Here is a 24,223-nt window from a genome sequence, read left to right as displayed (position 1 = left end):
AAATGAAAATCTTTTTAAAATATCTTTATATTATACGTTGAAAATTGTTATATAAAACGTAAGAAAATAATGCGTGAGCTAGATTAATTAAGGAATATATTTATTCATTTGTTTTATCGGAATGATATTATCTGAAAAGAGAAGGTTATATGGAAGAATTTATAGAATGAATATAACATTTTAACTGAGAGAAAAATATTTTTTAAATTGTCAAAATAAATGATAAAATTATTTTAACTTGTGATGTAAGTATTGCTTCAAACCATATAAGTAATATGTCTTTTGTATGTGAGCAGTTTATTATAACTCTTGCTGCGCGCATTCAACGTTGTTTATGTAATCCGACTGATATCATTCGGGATACATGAGTTAATCGGGACGATAATAAGACGGGCACTCAAGAATATGTTAAATGTGATAAATGCATGATATTTATTTATTCAATTACGATAAGCTAATGCTGACTGGAAATAACATTTCCTTGAAACGGTCAATACAAAAATTAGTGCAAAACGAAGAGATACATTAAATTATCGCATGACATAGAAACGGAAAATTTCTCGTTCCTTTTATAGAAAACACCGGAGAAAAGTATCGAAGATAATGATATAGTTTATTATTTTTCTCAATGATTCTCAGTTTACAAAAATATCATTGCTATAATAAAATTATAATAGAGTGACTTCTCAAAAGATACTAATACAAAAATAATGGCAAAGAAAGATTTATTCAATTATACTTACACAATTTATTTAATTTAATTTATTATAGATAATTATTTAAAATTGTTTACAAATAAAATAAGTAATGCTAACGTTATATTTTTCTAGGATGCACATATTGTTTGTTTTAAATAGGATTTTTATTCTTTAGTTTCAATTTCGGTGCACGAAACTCATTAAGTGTATTTCCTCTTACGATAACAAATTTTGTTGATTATATTATCATTTACGTACATATCATTAATGATATACTTGAAAACTTATATTATCGCAGGATATGTTTTTATACTTGGAAAAACAATTTTATTTCTTTGCAGGATGTGATTACCACGGGACTGATTATTTAATATGAAAATTCATAATAATATAATGTTAATATTACAGGCGCTGTTCTGCCAGCAACAATAGATAAATACGAAAAGAATGCTTACAATGTTAATTGGAATAAATAAATAATGAATTTATTTGCACAACGGTAATTTATACCGTTAAATTACGTCAACATTAACGACGCTGCTAAATTTATTTATGCCGGGCAGTTTATTTTCGCATCTATTTATTTGCAAACAGGTAACTCCACTTCGCAGGTTGCATAAATGTTTAATATCATTTGGATAATAACAGTTTTTCACTTAATTGCGCATTTGTGCGCAATCATAATCGAGCGCATTTGCCTCCAGTTTGACGTCATTCTGTCGACATTACAAAATAGTTTATTCAAAAGGAGCTGTTGTTCCGTTAATTAAATTCTACTGTCGGTCACTGACAGTACTCGAACGACTTGTTTCTCCGCCTTGTGCCACTCAATTGCAGTCACGTTCAACCTTGCACATTTATCGGTTCTGCATAAGGTCAGAAACCAGTTTTAGTGCATTTTTCGATCGACTTTTTATCAATTGTTGACAGGTCGCCTAAAAACGTTTCAAGGTCCTTTTATTATGACGCATTATTGAACTATATAACTAAAGATACGGATATAGAACTGGACCACAAACGCAGTAAGTGGAAAGTGCATTTCTTCATCACAAATCTTTGCGATCCAAAGAAGTATCCTGCATAGGTATTTCATCGTACAAGTGCTCCGTGTTATGGTCCAAATTTGTCTGCAGACGTATCAGAGTTGCTGATGGTCGGTCGTAATGACTGTCTTGCAACAGATCTGAGAGATTCGCAATAAAAGAATCTGTTAAACATCTTAAAAACAGTATCGGTAAAAAAGTGTTTATGATTTATTCAAAGTAACAAATGTGATTGAACAACCGCAATCTTTTGAATTTCAACTGCTAAATAAATGCAAAATAAAACTGTTCACGTTATATATAAATTGTTTTTAACAATTGCTGCTAGCGATTATTTGTAGATTCTTTTTAAATTTTAACTTGGAGATTAATTTCCTTTATAATTATTACAAGTGTGTCTCAATGTGCGTCAAATTTATTAAAAGAGAGAAAGGAAACTTACCGCGAAAATTACCAGAAATTCGAAGACCGATCGTAGCGGAGCCGTTGGCGTAAGTATTCAGCGATTCAATGCCATCAACCGTCAGTATCGTTTCCGGTTCTGCATTAATGGCGAATACCGGATTCGCACAAATCGGGGGTGCTGAAATCACAAAAGTATCGGAGAATATAATACACAACTATCTTGCGCTGATGGCAGATTAGTGATGAGCAGAAAAGATTCAACATCGCACGATCGGCGAGATAACTTTTTCACTGGCTATGGCGGTCAAGACTATCCTTAAAACGATTACGTGATCAGACCTATCGGGGTCAAGGACACATGGATTTCACTGGCAATCTAGGAGAGAACGTTGCTGTTAGGTGAATGTATAACTTACGAGGCAGAGTGGCGTTCACCACCGACATCCTTCCGTTGTTCACGCTTTCGCGTTCTGGGCTTTTGGTCTTTTCGTCATCATAGACAGCAAGACGAATCGTCTCGAATAATTTGGAACGCATGTGAAGGACCATAACCACCGCGAGCGAGGTAAGACCGAGGGAGACAATCGCGGCGATGACGATTAGAGCGATGTCTAACGAGATCGGCGTTGGTGTCTGAATATCGTCTGTCGCAATAGAAATGTTTTATTAGAGATCGAATAGCCGAGCATTGCAGTATAAAAACGAGGCGAAAATTTTAGTATGCATTTTTGAAGTATCTCAAGATAGTACCTTTGTGAATAGTTTTTACATAATCGACATTTGGCACGCTGATGCTTTTGTCACTTTGGACGTGTCTGAGAAGAGTGTCTTTCGTCGCGAATTTTTGCCTATCTTTTTCAACTTCCCTTCTACGTTCGGGAACGGAGACTAAAACGATCACAGGATGAGCAGTGGTGGAAGGATTCTTTATTTGCATTTCATTTACCGAGACTTCTACTCCCTGAGGAGGGGCCATGATTGAAGCTGTTGCCGGACTCGTTGTTTCCGGAATGTAATTGGTGTCATTCCAATTGTTATTGATACCTGCGATTGAAACTAAATATTACAAATATTATTATATTTAATAATTATAATTATGCTTGACTAAAGTGATCCATTACTGTCGTGAAAAACAACTGCGTCATATTATCGATGTAAAAGTTTAGATCATCGAGCTAAACTTCTTCGAACTTCTTCAAAAGATCGTCGACTTCACAGTATCGGTTTCTGTGAAGAAGTTCAGCTCGAAAATCAAAGTTAAGCTTAAAGTTCGATAACCTAACCCTGGTAGCAAGCTGACATCAAAATGATGTCATTTGACGACAAAATGACGTAGCTTGCTACCCGGGAACCCACTTTAATATGATCGATTATATTTATACTTTTCATATAAAAATGACAAATTTGCTTAATTTTCGGCTAATTCCCTAATAATTGGCTATTTTTGCTTGAATTCGCCTTTCGTCTCCGATGAAAATGAAAATCCATTTCTTCATCTTCCGAAAAATAGTTGCGCAACTCTAAAGTCTAAAAATTTTCTTAGATTGAAGAAAACTTTTCTTCATACTTACCTTCCGTCTGGCGTCCGGTGGTTTCATGTGGCACAGAGACAATCTCCGTATGCTCCGTATTACTAATTCCTGATGTTTGCGGTAGACGGTCGGTAGTAGAGCTCTGTAAATAAGCGGGCGACGTTTGCTCGACCGAAGAGACATCGTCGTCAATGCAGCTTCCGGTTACGGCATCGCAGCCATTATCCCAGTTTTGACATGTGCATTTGTTTGCACAACTTGGGCCCCATTGGCCAATTGCGCAATGCTCCTCGCATCTGCAAAAGGAAGAACATAATTTTTATAGTCCCTTATCACTTGATTTAATGTGCTAAACGAACACATCCTCGAGCTACTTATTATTGTTCGATAAACATTGATATTTTTGGAACAATCATGATCATTGATATTTTTCAATACTTACCGAGGTCCTTGCCATCCTGGAGAACATTGACAAGTGCCGTTTACAGAATCGCAGATACTAGTCTCACCGCAATCGCACATTTTTGTACATTGTAGACCCCAAAATCCCAATGGGCATGCTATAGAATAAATTAGTATATTAGTATATGTATTTAATTTTAAATTAAATTATATACATATATTACATATGCAAGAGAGATGTTACATGATGATTTGTTACTGTGCAAATTGAAAAATTATTTTCTTATGTAGATTAAAATAGAACTCATTTTCTATGAATAATATGGATTCAATACGAAATGATTATTCATATACAAATTGTTCATTTTGCTTGGCCATTGAAATCACCGGATTTTATTGTTTTACGTAGAATCTCTATCATATTAATGCATTTTTATCATAATAATTAGTAATTTAAAAAATCCAATGTCAAAAATGTAATGCCTTAATCTCTCCTACATTATAAGTATGCGAATAAAGAAGTTTTTATTTTAATGATTAAAATGAAAACTTCTTGCCTTTAATGATTAAAATAAAAACTTGTTGCCTTTTCTTGTTTTGACTGTCAACTATCCATGAATCAAAATTTAATCTGTAATGTCAACGTATTTCATGGATAGTTGACAGTCAAAATAAGAAAAAACAATTTCCACATAAAAGGGGACTATCAAACGTTTCGTAAATATATATAAATGAAATTAATAAGTTTGCAAGAGCTGGATTGTAGATCATATCTTCAAAATGTTTAAGGCGAACGTTTGTCATATAACGTGAATGTCTTTTATAAAGCATTGACGTCGCGATTATAAAGCATTGCGTTATACGAACGTCGGACGCGTTGTATCTGATCAACTGTACGCCGCCCACGACCTTCTCGAACGTTCACGGGAAAGTAGCGGCTTCGTAACTTCCGGGCTTCCGCAACTTTCGAAGCATTCCCCGATCGTATTGACGTAACAGTTGCGTGCAATCTGCGATTTCTGCTTGTTTGACAACGATTAATCTATGATTTATCATCAACTCTATAAGTGTGGTTTTAGAAAAAAAAACTGCAAAGGAGAAAGAACAAATAAAATTTAATTGTGGGAGATTTAATTGTGTCAAATGTTACAAAAGCTTCATTAATCTTAATAGGTTCGAATATTAAATGATGAGAAAATTATAATTAAAATTACTGATAATAAAAAAGCAAATAGCGTTTCTTTATTTTAAAAGTAATACAACTTTAAAAATTTAAAGATTTTTAGGAAAATTTCTATTTTTCAACTTAACAGCAAATTATTGGCTCATTAAATAATATAGTCAAAAGAAAATATTTTTTTTTAGTTGTGATTCTGATATCCTACAAAATTATAATAAATTAGGAATAATTTATTAAAAGTATACATAATTCAAAATATCATCAACAGTTTATAATTATTTTAATCAGGTAAAATGATTAAATTTAAAATAAAATAATTTCTTCTTCAAACTTCGATTATTAAAACTATCTTAACTCTAAATGTTCTTTGTAGAATTTCCTTTTTATTTACGACATAATTCAAAACAAGTTACTCTCTTGAAAGTATTAATGAAAGATTTCTTTAAGAACGTACAAATACTATTTGGTGAATGGACTGTGAAGTTAAGTTAGTTTACTTTTGCTGATTAAGAGAATTTGTACCTAACTTATATATTCATAATAATAATTCAAAACTAACATTTTTTTTAGTTGTATTATTTTTAAAGTAAAGGAACGATATTTTTTTATGTGCCACATAATCAAAGACTGTCACGTAATCCAACAAATTTTTAATAACTTTTATTATGTCGTTATTTTACAACAACTGTGATTGTGTCACGGTGCCTTTGCAGAGGCACGTGTGGGTTAACATCAGTTTTAACGAGATGCGTCGTACAAATTACATGAGAAATCCCACTCATTATTATAATTCGCGTGGAAGTACTATCTACTGGAAACAGTCATTTCACACGCGCGTTCTTGCGATCGTGGAAGGTCGGTCCGTTTCATGGAGCGTGAAATTTCTCATTGCGTTTTGCTGCTACCCGTTTCGGATCTGTTCGCTCTCAATTTCGTTTCACAATCGCCGTGCGACGCATCATTTATTTTCTTAATTTCAGCTCTTATTCATCGGGCTAAAATTATTGTAAAATTAGCAGAATTATACACGGTTTAATTAATTATTTAACGGACCTTCGAAGTTTTCAAAAGTTTTAATTTAGTTGATTTTGCATGTATATTCATCTCTATAATGCCTTTAAAAAAATAAATTGGTTTAAAAATACTTTTTTTTTAAAATAGCAATTTATCAACATCTAATTATAAACGTTATTCAGTCCAATTCAATAAATAAAAGATAATAAGTCTTACAAATATAACAAAAAAATATTTTAGCTTCTTATCTTTCAGAATTCTAATTTTTCTGAAACGCGTTATTTATAAACTAAAAATAATTAATATATATTAAAAATTCACGAAAAGCATAAAAGTCTTAAGAATCATCTAAATTATGTAAAAATTTCAAAATTACAAGTTTAAATCACCAATGATAAGTATCCGTTAGAAGTATATTAGCATATCGATTAGATATTTAATGATAAGAGAAGAAAGAAACGCCTAATAACTGTTGATTTCATTTTAGACTCACCATGAGCACAGTCATCTCCATAATATCCAGGATTGCAACGGCATTCGTTGGGTGCGACGCACACACCTACCACACATTTTTCGCAAAACGGTAAACAGCTCGCATCCATTTCCGCATCGCCGTGAATTATTTTGTATCCTTCGCAGCATTCCTTCAGAGTCCTCGATTTTTCCTCCGCCTGCAATACATATTTTGTAATACACTTATATTTTAATTGATCTGTTGAGGTGTCTGTCACGTAAACAGAACACTTTTAATTTCAACAATCTTGTTAGGAGAACGATTTGAATAATCGTTAATGATTCTTTGACGTTGATATACAGGTATAATAATTAAATAATTGAATGGCAGTCTGACATAAATATTATTAATGAGATCGATCAAGTATGACGTTAGAAAGAGAGGCTATATTGTTCTGGTGTTTTTTTCTTCATTTTGAAAACGATTTCACCTACTTTAACTACGATGTAGAATTCTAAAGATAAGACGTTATATCATTCTCTAAGAAACGAGATTTCGATCATCAGCGAGAGTAAAAGTAAGAATGATTGGAATGCAGAGAGGGTACGTAATGGTAGATGAAGGGGGACCATAGTGAGAAACAAGATGAGGAACACACGCGTGCATGAGTTTCTGTCCGCAACATTGAATTGACCAACTAAACATATAAAAATATCACAGATACAATAACAAATAAAAACTAAATGTATGATGCAAATGCGCGTCTTGAAAAAATAATAGCCAATTTAATTTTAGTATTATTTCTTATAAGAAATTAATTTATTTGTTGATTTTTTTTTATTTAGTGTAACGTTTGAGCTAGTACATAATATATAGATATACATTTCGTCGTTAAGATTTTCATAAATTTATTTTAACATATTTCTCTATTAACAATTGATTATTACGTTCCAAACGTTATGATTTTTGGGAGAAACATTGCCTCCATTGAACATTGAGTATCAAAGACTAGAACAATAAGAAATTTATTGTAAAAGATACGTGCACATGAAAACCGCGTCCGCTGCAATAAAATATTGGATCAGAAATATCTTTTTCTTCTTTACGAACGTTATTACATTTTATCTCTGTTCATTGCTTCTGCGATCGTATTATGTGATATTCATTTTAAACATTGCATCGATGGACCAATATGATGCTCGATATTCTTTCCTTTTCTGCTTGCAGAACGAAATCCGGCTTGAGTAGTGCACTTTTAATGAGCATTATTATGTAAATTTTGTACCTTCAGTTTTTTGACAGGACATTTTGAAAGATAACGACTTATATATACGATAATAAATAAAGTATCTGATGTAAAATGAATTATATACAAACTGATTAATGTATAATATTTGAACACTTTCTTTTTTGCTTTCACCCGTAAAGGTTTTTCTATCTTGATATATATAATGTTACAAAATTATAGTTGCGCTTTTAATTCATTTTTCAAGATTTTCTTTAACATTGGAAATGATCTTTTATATAAAACTATATAAAATATATATTTAGTTCATGTAATAAATCATTAATCACAATAGTTAATTGAAAAATGTCAATTTAATTAATTTAATTAATAATTAAATAATTTAATTAATTTTCGGAAACAGTCTAAAGATTTAAATTTAAAAAAATTAAACTTATTTTAAAGAGAATTAACATTTAAACCGTTTTCTCATTAAATCATATAATATTGATTCACGCGGAAGTATACGTTTTTATTTATATATCATAATCTAATATTTAACGTTGAACAGACCAGTAATTTCTATATACGTAAAACCTCGGCTGTAAAGTCATTAAGTTAATTGATGAACATGTTCCGTGTCTCGTCATAAATCATTTGGAATTGTAGATCTTTACGGCGAGAACTACCAGATGTACTGGAAACTGACGTCAAAGTTTTTTTGTTCCTACTAAACGCCGTAACTGACATGATTAATTCCCATAGCAAACCTTTCGCTTGCGTAAGGAGACTCTCTTTCATAAAGAGGAGAGATAAGTTATTGATTGCAATATTACGCTCAAATATAACCATACTGATGGGCCATGATATACTATATATGCGTTTTAATCGACATTATCGATTTCAGAAATCTTATGATGCCTGATAGCGTCACCTCGATAGCATCTACATGATAGCATCTACCCTGTTGTTCTATCATAGAACATGTAGATTTATAATTGCAATAAAGAATATTATCCGCAAATGCGTATATATGTTGCGTAATAATTTCAAAGTAATTTCAAAGTAATAGTTTCGTAAGAATGTATTAAATCGATTATAATTATAATTGTATTAAATATAAGTATCCATAATTAAATTATGAATATAATATTATTTAGCTGTAGATGTAGGTAATTTACATAATTTATTGACAATTTTGTAACGATTTATTCTGTAAATATCTATGTATATTTAAAGCATCCTAGATTAATATAGTAAAGTGTTTCTAAAATTTTTCACTTATATGGTATTCTATTTATTTTTATTCTTTTTAATTAATATGATATTCTGATTTATATAGCACGGAAAAATCATACTCTCTTTTTCTCTCTCATCTATCTAATACTTATGCTTTATATATACGTTATTATATATACGTTATTACTCAAAAGTTGTGCAATTCAGACGTTTTCTAATATAATAGAAAACGCTAAGTGACCTCGACTTGTTCGACGGTAATTTTCGCTCATTATACAATATTATCTTGCTCGCATTTTTTGTTCATTTTTTTAATTTGGACGTCAATTGACATTGCTATTATAAATGTCAATTACGCCATACGTATCAGTGTGTCTTGTTGTTATTGAATATTATTAGCAACAAATTTTTGAATCGCATACAAACGGTCCTTTATCGTTGCGTTACGTTTAATACGTTTTCTCTGAGACGTTAACGACTTCGCTTCTCGCGCACCGCGGCCACTTTATTCGCCCATAATTCTCTGCGATCGGTAATTAACGGCATATTACGTTTTAGCTTCATTCCCCTCTAGTAACTCCAATCTACTCGGAGCAAAACGGCTCTTATTTCTTAATGAGGGGAAAAAAATAGAAGAAAATGTCTCGTATTTACTGACGTTGACTATTTTCAAATACAAGATTGCACTTTTGCATTAAAAGAGGCTTGTTCTTTTTAGCTGAATTCTTTGCAATGTTTATATTTTCTCTTGCTTTCTCCAACATGGAAATAAAAGGTGGAAAGATAAACTGTAAAAATCAGCTGAAAAGAACAAATCTAACATTTGCATGTTCGGCTTCCAAAAATACACCTGGCAATTAGCGAGGTAAACGATTACCTTCGCATAACGGCACCTACACTGGAATTCGCGTTGCTGCTGTTGAGTCACCTTTACGTGAGCATTGCGTTATCAACTGCACAGTTTCTTACGTAGTCAATGCGAGTACATGCGACGATGATGTTTCGTATGCTAACAAGCTAAACCTTTGATCGCGCGGCGAGGCGAATTTATAAGGCACGTACGATCCGACGAGTAGATTCATGGCTTCGATAAACGCCATTGGCGAAGCTTCGATGAAAGCTGTAATTGTTTTGCATCATAGCACTACCTCGTACGCCACCATCGTATACAGATCGTATCGCGATAATACGATAGTTGCCTCGCAAAGCTCTAAGTAGGTCAATAGAATATAACAAGCAGGTATATAATTCTATTAACGATAGATCTCGAATAATTAACATGAATTGTTGATGAAAATTATGTTGATGAAACTGTAACAAATTGATTATACGCTTGTTATGCGGATAAATTGTCATCCTTTAAAAGGTAACCTTTGAATGGAAATGAGAATATGTTCTTTTTACTTTCAATTTTAATTAATTGACTTTGTAAAAAATCTTGTATTTTAGATTTTTTAATCATATTATATAGAACTTTCATGCAATGCATTAAAAAATTCTATAACAATATAAAAGGGATAACACATTCTTCTTTCATATAAGAAATCTATCGGCAATTTTGCTAATTATATTGTATTATATAATTAATTATTATCATTAATTATTATCGTAATTAATTAATTATTAATTTTATTTTTAGTTCAGTTTAGATTTTTAAAAAATTGGATTTGCAAAATGCATATTAAAAAGTCTTGCATTTTAGATTTTTAATTATATTATATAAGAAACCTTTTACCTTATGTAATGCAATAAAAAATGTTATAACAATAGAAAAGAAATAACATTCTTTCACATGAAGAAATCTATCAGCAATTATTGTATTATATAATTTATTATTATCATTATTTATTATCATAATTAATTAATTATTTATTTTTGAATTCAGATAAAAAAAATTGGATTTGTTAAATACGTGGCAATTATTATTATTTAAATGCAAAGATCATTCTTTAAAAAAAACCTTTTATTTACCAAAGATAAGTATTTCCTCTATCAAGAGAAAAAAGACTTTCGAAACGATAATTATAACAGTGTACGTGATGCATAATGTCGATATAATGGTGAAATATCCTTTTTTTCTTCATGAGCTGCATTAAGTAAGTTCATTGTCCATATAATAAACCGTGCAAAATGCCTCATGTATGTATCTATATATATATATATATATATATATATATATATATATATATGTATGCTTGTGCACCTTTCTTGGCGTTTGTGATTACATTGCGAGCGTTCTCGTCCCAGGCACAGATATATGCCTCGCGGGTATATGATACGCTAAAATTTCCATTTTAGGCTGATCGTTCCCTCTCGACTTTGATATAATACACGCCGGTGCGGCATACCGATTACGAAACGCGTTAGCGCGAACGAGATCATTTCACTTCCGGCTAATTCCTCGAAACGCGGCGAACACGAATTTTCAAAGCAGACCGAGATTTCGAGGAGCCTTGTTCTAATTGGCAGACGAGTGATTTGTCCGACCTCGTGAAATCCTATGAGAAAGTGCGAGTTTCTCCCGTATAACTTCGCCGATTTTGACACTATGAATTAAACGTTAAGTTATAAAAAATAGAAGAATCGTTATTAGAAACTTCAACTATTACTTATTTAATTGTAATGTAATTAGTACTAATTACATTGTAATTGAATAGGCAATAATTGAAGTTTCTAATTGTGATCCTTTTTTTGGATTCGATGCAGCGATGCGTTGAACTACTGAATTACCATAAAAAAGTCTTTGCATTTAAGTAATCATCGACGACCCATAGATGAAAATTTTAATTTATTGATTTATAAAATTTTAATTCTGGATTTATGTATGTTTATCTATTTAATATATGCAGAAATATTACGCATCGAAATATTATTCATCATTCTGATTTTTCGCAATCTTTTTTAGAAAAATGAAGATTTCTTTGACATTTTTCTCTCGAATATTTTATAGACGGACAAAAATAATAACATTATATTTCCTTTTTTTCTGTGAATACAAACCGGACAATTAGTGCAAGATACAATTTATTTGGATATAAAAAATTAATTTCGTCAAGATTATATTCTCATACTTATCTTATTTTTTAGATTTATAATTGTTGCGCGAGACTTGAGATCCATCTGGTCGATGACATGTAATATTTTTTACGCCTCAATTACGCCTGTCGTTCGTTGAGACTTTGTTTACATGACACACGTCATGTCTCATTGCCGTTAAACGACGACAATTCACTTTCGTACGGTTGTTATCGGGATGCCTCGGCGCGGCGCCTGTAAATCGCCACGAGATTTCACATTGGCTTTATTACGTTCGCGCCTCTATAATTCGTGCCTCAATTGAAGCGATATCGAGGCCTAACGTTTCATTGAACAACATGAACAAGCTTGAATATCTGAATATTTGTTTGCGTTACAATTGCATATTTAGATGTAATTGATATTTATCATGAACAGTATAAATTACTTATTTATCATAAACAGTATAATTTACGCGTAATTTCTTGTAATTATGTTTACGCACTGCACTTTTATACGATTAAAGGCATATTCTTCTTTGAAATTATCGCAAGAAATACGATGTCTTTCCCCGCCTGCGCATCTCTAAAGAAATTGTCTTGTTACCGTCTCTACCTGGGACGCGTCAAGTTAAACGCTTCGCAAATTGTCGACTTCCGGCATTTCCCTTCTCGAGGGTACCATGTAAAGATACGGTACATAAATTGAGTGAAGTCTTTTTCAGCTAATGGCCCGCTTCTGGATTGTTTCGTAATCCAGGACAGGTTCCTTCTTCTTTCGGCACGATTCGTCAATTCCGCATTTCACGGGGCGTAATTGTAGCTGCCATCTCTCCTCTCATTCCCGACGTTCAAGCGTATACGTGTTCGTGTGCTTCGCATTTTCTTTTTATTTATTTACTTAATCAGACGGTCGCTTAATGCGAACTTTCCCTGTAATTAGCTCATATCGGCGGCAGGAGCGAGAGAAAGAGAGACGGATAACAAGGATGTGGTGTAGCATGAAAGAAGGATGGAAAGCAAGAGGCAAAAGCGGAAGAATAGACAGGTTCTTTTATTGCGTCGTGTATGTGGAACGATTTGCCGCACGGGTACTCGCAAGAGGTGTTTCGTCGATCGTTTTCCATTCATGTTGCCTGGGAAACGACATTTTTCCATAACGAGGCGTGGAAATGGGGGTTTACGTAACTTCTTCCGCGACGCAATTCTGCTGACGTTAGAATAAATTATGAATCTATTGTCTTGCAATTGACTCTCTTTTCTTTTTTTGGACAACTTCGATTTCGATCATGAAGATTCTACTTTGCTGCCGTTGTATTAGGATAGTAGTTTCAGATCACGTAGTTTTTCCTATAGGGCGAAAATGTGAAAAGTGAACATTCTTATTTCTTACACTAAACGCGCTGTTCAGAGCTCTGACCGATATAACAAGATTGCCTCTTCTTCATCCCTAAACAATAAAATTCAAGATCTTAGTGGCTAACTGCTACTCCCCACTTATGCTACTCATAGAGAGGAAGGGATTTTTCACGCTATTTCATGGTTCGCTATTATGAGATTTATATACAATCCGATGATCGCTGTTTTGATAGCGATACTTAACAAAGTAGAATTTTTATGATCGAAACTGAAATTTTAAAAAAGAAAAGAGATACCTGCAAGATATAATGATCCTACTATAATAGAGTGGAAATATGAAAAATGAAAATTTATATATATTTATTATATAGACATATATAATGTTTTTATATATTTATTATATATTTATTATATATTTATTATATACCTATATTAATATTAAATATATACTTCCTGTGAAATATTGCTAGAGTCGCCGGATATCCTGTATATACATATATTTTTGTGTATACATATAATACAGACATAAAAATTTTCATTTTTCTGTTCTAAAAAAAAATTACATAATCGATACTCTGCCCTATATATGTCTAGTATGTAAATATTAAGTTGCCTCGTTTAAAAGTTTAGGACGTTTGTACGGAATACAAGAGATCCAGATTTGACTCCCGGTCGAGATAACATTTTTCGCAATTTTTATTTACAGTTTTTCAGTACATTAACATCTTTCTAATAAGATGCCAGATTAAGCATCAAATTATTAAATTGTTTATCAATTTAATTTGTAATATTACTATAGTAGTTTGATTGCGTTTATAAGTTCGAAAAATTATTTCGGCGCGCAGTTTAAATAACTATATATTTAGTATATAAATTCACATAGAAATTATTTAAAAAGTATTTAAGATCCAGCTTCGACCGTAATAGGCATTAAACTCTTACTTATTGTAAATATTAAGTATTTTTCAAGTTTTAAATTTTAAGTTGTCATTGCTTCATGTTGAAGAGGAAATTTAGATCAAGCCATATTACATACAATCAGCAATTCTTCGATGGAAAGGTATTTTCTTACCTATTATATGCCGAAGTCTTTCGCGAAATTCTATATAAAGTCTTCCGTTGTGTATAAAATTAACATATTTTCCTATTCCTTTGAGAAGTTTGAGAGAATGGTTCCCCTTCCTCCTCCTCGATATAAACTAGAATCCGCTGATGAATAGACAATGGAATTGCCTGCGTAGATATGAGCGTCGGAAAAATTCTCTCGATGCAAATGTGTGTCTATCGTTAATGAATTTTCTAATTATTGTTTTCACAATCTTTTCATATACCTAAATCTAGGATGTACTATCAAATTAATCGAGAAAGAAAGGACACTGCACTAATTATGTGGAAAAATGAGTTCCGGTAAAATAAATTAGTTTTTGTATAATGTGGTGAACAAAAGATAGATAATTGTGGATAAGTATTCAAAGGATTAATTAAAATTGTTTCTGTATTTAATTCTTTTGTGAAAAAATTATATATATGTAAAATAATTATTTTTTTTATATTAACGTAAAATAATTAATATTAATAATTAATTAATATCTCCTTTCGTCAAATATTGAGGTCATATAAAAGAATTGAACATCTTGGACTAAGACTTACCTTCACACGATATCGTTGTCGTACTTCGGTCCGCGTCTTGGGACATCTCGGGGGAATTTGTAGACACCAGGTGAATGAGTTGACCACGACTGGCTCGGTGTAAGTCTCGTACGACGTAACTGTGTAACTGTAACATACGATTGATTAACTATCCACTGGTCCCGCGATTCCCTTATCGAGTTTACAGTGGTATGTGGTGAGGTGTGAGCATAATAATGATTTATGTACATAAGTATTATGCATACCGACCTGCATTGTCAAGGTTTCTAGGTAAAGGTCTTTTAAAAAAGTACTATTATTACTCGAAAATGGAATTGCTATTTAAGCCAACTTTAGACGGTATACAATTTGCGTTAATTTTATAATAGAATATTATTTGTAATTTTATGTATTAGGTGTTGGAATTAATTCGTAGCGTTTTACAAGTGATGGGAAGTACTTTCATTAATGTATTTTTTAATGCTCATGTGAAATAAATAACATTCTTTCATTAAAAAACGCTACGAATTAATTCCAACACCTAATATATATTATATTTTATTATACTTTCTTATATTTCTTTTTTATATATATTCTTCAAGTTTTTTATGTATAAAATAAGAATTCTATTTCTTAATTTTGACACAAATTGCAGATCGTATACAATGAATCTTATCTAACAATTATACATTATCTTCTGAGTTTTAATACTAACTTCTCTATTCTTGAGCAAACGTGATCTCCGGTCAATGAGTTAGTGATGGACACCGTTTCAAACACCGCAATTAGGATAAAGATCCACAAAATCTCCGAAAGACTCATTTCAGTAAAATTGCGAGATCTAAAAGAGCCTCTCGATTAGATTTTCTATATACAAACAGTATAAACATTAAGGAGTAACTTGTGCATCATACTTACTGCGAAAAAGACAGAGATTTTTAAGCCTTAAACACGATTTCTTCAAAAAAACCCACATTGAAGAAATTCCGGTGATTGTTGACGTTGTCCAAGTAAAAGTGATCTTCTCATCTTTTCATGTATCATCAGTCGAAAGAAAAAATTATTATCGAATAGAAAGTATCTCGTATTTCAATAATTCAAATAAAATTTAGACTCGTAATAAATAAATTTCAATGACCAAATTGTGTCGTGTAATATAATAATTTGAACAATTGTAAATTGTAATAATTTTTGAATAAGGAAAATTCTATTAAGTCTTCAGTCGTAATATTATGACACTGTTCTGACATTCGTACAGGATATGGTCGGAAATAGTTGTCGTAATGCTTGCATGATAGAAATGTCCCCTCCGAAAAGGTATTTGGCAGGAAGTATTAACTGATCCTAATCGTGGTACTGTACAAGCGACATTGAATATTGAATATGCGTTGTGAATGTCAAAGTGTCGCGAAAATAATTCAGAATATCCAACAGAATAAAATATCTATGTAGCCGAAATCAATATTTGCACCATAAATACTTATTTTGCGTAACAAATGCCGTGATAATTTTTGCGATAATTCTGCATACTGATTCTGTGTATTAATTAATTCTGTATATTGAATTATTCTGCTTGATCTAATGAAGCCACGGCAGAATGCCTCATTGTTTATTAATTTGACATATTTATGACTACATATTAACTAAAGATGTACAAATAATTTCGTAACGTCATTTACTATTCAATTGTAATTTTAGAAGTTTCTTCAGCTGTTATTTTTGTATTAAATGATGAATTATGAAAACGATGCAAAAGAAATAAGAATTTCGCGTTGATTAAAAAAGCAACCACGGCACGTTAATGCGATTAACTAATACTGATGATGTCAACGAAGGTTGCACGAAATTTCACATGTGCTACATAGCATAAGGTTTTTCTATTCGTTAGCTTCACGTGGAGTAGACAAAAAATTGAGATGTTCATTCAAACGCGTCGACCAGCTGTTCTATCCATGAGAATTCTCTTTCTTATATTTAGAACTATTACGACAGTCTAGAGTGTTTCGAAAAAAAGTTTGTCGAAATATACAGTTTCTAATCTTTACATATTGTCATATGCCATGACAGTTGATAATTAATTAAAATATAGATGTGCAATTAAATAATTATTATAATCCAAAAAGCTAATCAAAGTGCTTCGTCGAATTTCTTTGAAATTTATTTTTTTTACTTATTTATTCAACTTTGGTAAAAGATCTCATTTTGGATGTATTGTGTATAATTATGATATGAAAGAGCAATAAATTTTTTAAATTAATTTATAAATTCTGAGTTCTGGTTTAATAAATTCTGAGAATTAATTGGTCATTTGTATCTTTTGATATTTTATAGCTTTGTATTTTATGATATTCATGTATTTATCTAGAGATTATTAAACTAAGGTTCTGCAACAAATGACGTAATTCTCACGGAAATAACTTCAACCAGTACAATTAAATTATAAACTTCAAGGATATTTTTTTTAATATTAATTCAGAGGTCGTCAACTTTTTCGTCTACACAAAAAACGCTTCGAATCCTATTTTGTGTAAATAATTAAGATATATAAAGACGAATACAGGATTTGTTGTGTATTATATCACCACCGCGTTTTAGTGTAGACATTGAATCAAAATTTTGATAGTATAAAGCTCGATCTACAGATGCAAAACGCAGGTCACAGATCGTAAAATTAGAAACTAATCTAACGTATGTTAATTTAAATTAATTTAATTTAATTTAATTTATTGCAAAGCTATATGAAAAAGACTACATGTTAATAGAGTAATAAAATATGATACAATAGACTATAGCTAACATAAACATAAATACAATAGGCAATAGTAGCTTGCAAATGGTTAGGCGTCAGCAAAATTGTTGTTACAAAGCCTACCAGTAACAAAACCAGACTTAATTATAATATGGTTGTAGGACGCAGAACGCAGATCGCAGAAAGTTGGGTGAACTTCAACTTTCGCGTCCTGCGTCTTATGTCCTCCATATTGCGATCTATTACAATCTGAAATAAGTTTCACTTGCGACCTGCGACCTGCATTCTGCGTCTTATGTAGATCGAGCTTAATGTGCAAAGGCACACCGCATCGCATCATTGAATTAATACGCAATGATGATACAATACATGAATACGCAACAAGTCTGTATCCGCTTCAAAATTCACCCAAAGCAGTGTGTAAGAAACTCGGACAGTAAATACAGCGATTACATAATTTGCAATTATCGAAACGCCTATGTCGAGAACGCGGCGAATCTTGTGTAGGATTGTAAAACTAGTAATGAAAATGTAGATGCAAATTATCCTCGTTATTGATGTTACCTCAGTTTACATTGTGCGTTTCACCGAGTTCTTTTACAAGCGATTATGTAATTATAATCACCACCGTGCCAATTAAGATGAAAAAATAATTTTTCTCGCGACAGTTGACAAAAGAAGTTTATGACAAAAGAAGAGAAGTAAATAAAATGACGCGTCCGTTGCAATCGTCCGATCGTCTCGCAAAAGGAAAAAGGATATGCGTCACATTATCGCGTACAATTTAAATGTATTCATCATGTGGGCTAGTACAGACGATGATTACGTGTGAAAAGAATCGCCTTTTCTCTGATAAAACGATTTCTAATTATTATACATATATGTATATTGCAGCAATAATAAAATATAATAATAATACTAAGGATAATACAATTTCAATTTTGTTAATTACAAAATTTTCCCGCCAAAGTTTTCTTCTACGTTCCCAAATTTATGTAATTAAAATTTTGGCACTATTCATTATATGTAAATTCATTGTACTTTAGTAATTAATGTATTTTACTAATCCACACGTAACATGAGAAAATAACTCTATCTATTCTGTTCTATCTTTTACTGTAAGTTTTACCCACTGCAGTATACACCTTCGATTTAATCCACGTGACTTCTGTATCACTTCCACGCTAATCTTGATTCACCCACGTTTCTCACAAGTCTCGTTGAAAACACGCGCGTTCGAAATAAAATTAAAATTAATTTCTTATTGTACGAGAAGCCTCTGCCTCGCGCAAACTGGCGTCGTGTCGAAATAAGCGAAACGCGGGACCATGTCGCTGCTCTTTATCTCGCGAGAACGTGAGTATCATCTCGCAGATGTACACAATCTTACGGCGTTTTTTTTTTCTGATCTCGGGACCGATCTCTCGCGAGGACCGAGCCCTCGCTCCGGGAAATGTCACTGTCGCTTTCACAGAGCGATTCGCAACTGGCTCGTAACGAGTAATTGGCGTCGCCGGTACTCGGAATGCACTTGTGGCACAATGAACTCCGACCCTCCGACCAACTCCGACGAACACGACGACTACGATGACGATCACGCAGAGGAGTTCGGGGGAAGGGAGGGGGGGGGGACGGCGCATCCAAAGGGATGGTTGTACAATGCCCATGTACACGAAGCAGAAGAGAGACCGATGCCATCATGCTGGTACTTTTGTTGGCAAAGCGACGCGGATATCCTGCGGAGACATTGACATTGCGACCAGCGAAGTGCCATTGCGAGTCACCAGCACGAAGCGTGACAAGAATGGCGAACACGAATTACTGCGTATAGAGAATTCAATTAGTTGAAAAAAATTTGATTTGTGTGAATCTTTGAAAGCGAAAAAGAAATGCATGCGAATCGAGAAGCGGTGAAACAAATAAATAAAAATTGTGGTTGAAATCAGACATCGGTTTCCCTTATTACGTCGTATATTAACAGAAAAAAATCGCTTTCAATCTGATGTTTGTATTTTTTCAATCATGCTTGATTGCGTGATGGAAATTGTAGATCGATCAGGCGACAAGCGCAAAATATGAGAACTTATACTATTTCATAACGTAATTTAATGTATAAACTGGCTTTAACTCGCGTTATCTTACGTTTCTTGTCTGTTGTACTATTATATTACGTTGTGTATCCGTTGGCATTATTAATAAATTAATCATGTTTATGATCCTCTTGCATCCGGCAGTTCTAACAGTTTATTTTAACTCGTATGTCGGATATAGATGCGGCTCTCACGTTAACATAAGAATTAGAATAGATAGGCGAAAGAGCCGGAGTTTAGAATTATCTGTAGGAACAGTAGAGATCGCGCGGGCAGACTCGTGTAATGAGATGATTGGGCGAGCAATTCACCGCGTTCCCTCTTGTTCGCAGCACGCAATAGATCGGACTACAGCTGGATCGTCATTCGAAGCATCGACCGCTTAATCCCATAAAGCTTCACAACATCCTACTAAATAGAGTAATTAGTAATTACGAAGAAACGCCCCCTGCGGTTAATGTCGCCTGTGTATTTTATTGAAATTAATCATTGTTGAAATAAGACTACCTTTTGTAATTTAAAACAATCATATTTATAAGTATTGTCAATACACGAAACGCTAGAGATTCTATTAAAAAAAAATTAATGTACATAAATGAATATTCATTCATGAAGCTTTTTATAATGGACATTTATTTGTTAAGAATTATCTTAATAATTTATTATTTTTTTATCTAAAAACGGAATACGTTTACTGCAATATTTGTTGCTAATTTTTTTCATACGCTAGATTCTATTTAAAAGAATTATTAATCTTTGAAAATTTTTACAGTTTTTAAGTGATATGTTTTTAAGTGACGTTAACAAACAATAATTAATTAAGTATTTTTTTGTCCAAGAATTATGTTAAAATATTACTGTTTTACCTGCAAATAAAATACGTTGCATGGAAGTCAATAATAGTTTTTTCTTACTAGTTTTCCAGTCATCCTGCATTTTCAAATGTCAGTTCGCGTCCGCCACTCTCGATGACGCAGGTCCTCTGTCGTGCAATTGCAATTAGCTAAACAAACATTTCGTAATTGCAAGCCGCGTGCGAATAGATCTGTGCTTGAGCTGCGTGTTGTTTATCTGCACGATGCATTTAAGCGATTATCTAATCTACTTGCAAAAAACGTGAGGAAGTACAATACTTTTGTTTAACAATGCCAATAAAAATTATTTATTATTTTTTAAACGAAGTGAAAATTTTCGGGAAATACTCCATTTTTATGTATGTATGTGTCTACGCGAGTTAAATATCAACGTAACGTTAATAAACGTAAGTTTACAATTAATATAATGAGCATATACTTTATTAGTAATTTATTTAATATTATTTCGGTTTAATTTAATATTAAAATAAGATAATACAAATTCTATAGAAATTATTTTATTACTAAATTTGAATCACTTGTCCAAAATTCGCGAGATAATATATAGCATCGTTAATTAGGGAGAGAGAGAGAGAGAGATGCTTACAAATAGATTTCCTACAATATCTCGCCTACATCACTTTTGCCGATAGTTCATTTGCGTATAAAAATTATTGCCTACAGTTCAGCTGCCTACGTGCACTCTTGCGCAAAAATAAAAATTTTAAAAATCGAGTTAAATTTGCCTGTATTATTGCCTACAAGTATTATAACCTACAGATAAATTGATACGAGCACTTTTGCGCATAAATAAAATTTTAAAGGCCACAATTGTCAAAATGTATTGCATGAAGATCGATTGACTATTATTATCTATAGGTGGTATATCATCCAAAATATAATATTGTAATAATAAAAATAATAACGACAAATGTCCATGATAGCCGCTAAGCGTGAGACCTCACGCATGCGACCAATATGAGTCTTGTATGAGGACGCATAAGTGTGGCAATTTGCGCCATTTCCGCACGATATGCGAAAAATCTTGTTAGCACAATATTGTTGGGACAATGTTGAGCATTCAATTACTTCTCAATATTGGCTATACATCGTTTTTCCAATATTTTGCTAATATTAGGTAGAAATTAAGCCCACAATATTAGAAAACTAATATGTAGTCAATATTGGGAAGAGATTGGTTCCCCAATATTGGCTCAATATTTTTTTTTGTTTGCAAAGGAAGAAAAAAATCTTTACAAAGCCCATCATCCGGGGTACTCCCGAAGGGGAACCTAACCAGGTAATGGGAAGACACCCAGTCTGGCCGGTCCCTTGAGTGTGCGGGATTCGAAGAATTCGCAACCCTGCCATAAGAAGGGACAGCAGACATCATCGCGCCTACCCCCTAAAAAACCTCTCCCCCTATAACCGTACTGTCAGTTGGATAACACCCTGGAACTGCCTATCCGGTGTTTCATCAGGATGCATCCATGTTCGCTTCTTCGTAGGCATAACGATCTCGCAGTAGTTCGCGACTTGAAATATTTATTTGTGATCAAAATTGCATGTAGGCAATCGATCTGTGGGCAATAATACTTATAAGTAATAATACATGTAGCAATAATACATATAGGCAAATGTAATTCCAATTCTAAAAGTTTTATTTGTGCTAAAAGTGCATCTAAGCATGCGAGCTGTAGACAATAATTTTTATGCGCAAATGAACTGTTGGCAAAAGTTATGTAAGCAAACGATACTGTAGGAAATCGATTTGTACTATTTATAGGCAAAACGAGCCATCCCCGTTAATTGTATATTTATTATATGCTTTATAAGAACGCGCGGTTTATGGAAGAAACATTTTTTATCGAATAATTGCATTTGCTCGTAACCCATTCGATCGTAATCGTTCTTCTTTAAGTAATATAGAAATGATGCATTTCCTCATTGGCTAAAACTTTTTACGTAATACACGCTTTTACTTGCTTGTTTTATATGGTAAAAGTAATTATCGATTTTTGTGAGTTTCATTAAATTGCATTTTCAATTTGAGTTGTTCGTCGAGACATTTAACAAGTATACTTATTATTTCCGGCAACGGGAACGTATAAATATACGTCGCGAGACGTATAAATATACATCGCGATGCGTCAAGTGTTTCCCCAAGCGATACTTATTTTTCGTGTAAAATCCATGACCGAATTCCAGTTTGTTTGTCACGGTATAACCGAGCTAATTAATATGAATGCTTTAATAGCTGTGTAGCCAACTGAATTTCGCACCGACGCAACGGCATGCTGATTAATTCATTTCGCAATTTTGCGTGAAACCACGCATAACACTTTTACTTAATAATATCCGGAGGATTCGGACATCAACGTATGAAATATATTTTCAATTTTATAAAAAACGTGTCGAAGCGGCGATGTAACGACGGTATGGATTATTAATATCTATTTGTATATTCGCAATCAATTGTATCTACAAAAATCAACACTGTATTACAGATTCTACAAATAAATTTAAATCTTCACTAATTTTTTATTTGAATCTTAAAGATCAGAGCTTTATTTTTAAAATTTTATGACTTTTCCTTGAAAATTTGTTGTAATTCGTTTTTTCTTCATTGTAATCCTTGTCTCAAAATATGACGTTGTTTTTTACTACTATTGTAGTATAGCTTTCCTATAGAGCTTAATTAAATTAAACTAGCTAAACTGCAGAAAACTCAAACGTATATTTAGCATTGACTACATTGATAATTTTTTAAATTATCGCGCTGAAATAACGGGAATAATTACGTGTATCGATCAGAATTTATTTTATTGACTGCTTTATTATCGGCAAATGAGATTGTCGAATCTCTTCGGGATATCATAATTAAGCGGCAATTTAGTATCGAGGCAATCGAGGAAAGGAAAACATGGTCGAGAACTACGGACTCGCCCGTGGCATTTAGATCGATTTAAACTTCGCTTCGTCCTTGCATCTAAAGTGGATAAATACGCCGCCGTCGCAAGGAGTGGTCGTCGTAAATAACATCTATTCGTTTTTTTCGTCGATTTTTCGTCCTTTAAGGTACGCCTTAGACTTTTCGCACCAATTTTGCGCTGATCGTGCGCCAACGACGATACGGCGTTTGTCGCAACCAATGATTGCTCAAGGATAATTGCATTGGGAAAATCTCGTAATCGTTGACGACGCTCGCAGATATATACTTCGGAGAAATGGATGACGATAATTGATTTTACAGATAATACACAATCGCGAGATGTGAGATTGTTATTCAGGAAAAGAAAAGGAGAAGAAGAGGGAGTGGGGGGGAGGGGGGGGGGA

At 32.7% G+C, this 24,223-nt stretch overlaps 1 protein-coding gene across 5 annotated transcripts; it reads right to left on the bottom strand.

The window, feature by feature from the left end:
- Positions 1–708: 708 nt before the first annotated feature.
- Positions 709–19,542, bottom strand: LOC105149152 (uncharacterized). Of its 5 annotated transcripts, none has more exons than XM_011061371.2 (12): positions 19,077–19,542; positions 16,113–16,223; positions 15,910–16,035; positions 15,216–15,342; positions 6,768–6,945; positions 4,121–4,238; positions 3,718–3,974; positions 2,897–3,190; positions 2,563–2,790; positions 2,184–2,324; positions 1,711–1,881; positions 709–1,633 (listed from the first exon to the last, which is right to left on the bottom strand). In XM_011061371.2, exons 3-11 carry the CDS (start codon positions 16,014–16,016, stop codon positions 1,745–1,747), a joined length of 1,587 nt encoding a protein of 528 aa, XP_011059673.1. In that variant the 5' UTR covers positions 16,017–16,035; positions 16,113–16,223; positions 19,077–19,542; the 3' UTR covers positions 709–1,633; positions 1,711–1,744. The 5 variants fall into 5 exon arrangements, with proteins under 5 accessions (XP_011059673.1, XP_011059672.1, XP_087262814.1 ...); XM_011061370.2 differs by having other exon boundaries at positions 1,718–1,881; XM_087406688.1 differs by having other exon boundaries at positions 709–1,881; positions 19,073–19,542.
- Positions 19,543–24,223: the final 4,681 nt, after the last annotated feature.

Source organism: Acromyrmex echinatior, chromosome 5 (assembly GCF_024713525.1).
Source record: "Acromyrmex echinatior isolate Ae372 chromosome 5, ASM2471352v2, whole genome shotgun sequence".
Classification (NCBI taxonomy): domain Eukaryota; kingdom Metazoa; phylum Arthropoda; class Insecta; order Hymenoptera; family Formicidae; genus Acromyrmex; species Acromyrmex echinatior.
The sequence above is the reverse complement of the archived record's forward strand: the minus strand, read 5'-3'. Positions and strand labels throughout refer to the sequence as shown.

Coding starts and splice junctions, on each gene's coding strand:
- LOC105149152 (XM_087406688.1), bottom strand. CDS start 16,016: ATGAGTCTTTCGGAGATTTTGTGGATCTTTATCCTAATTGCGGTGTTT. Junction 6,946..15,215: donor GACAACGATATCGTGTGAAG/GTAAGTCTTAGT, acceptor TATGTATTGCAG/GCGGAGGAAAAATCGAGGAC. Junction 2,791..2,896: donor TGTAAAAACTATTCACAAAG/GTACTATCTTGA, acceptor CTATTGCGACAG/ACGATATTCAGACACCAACG.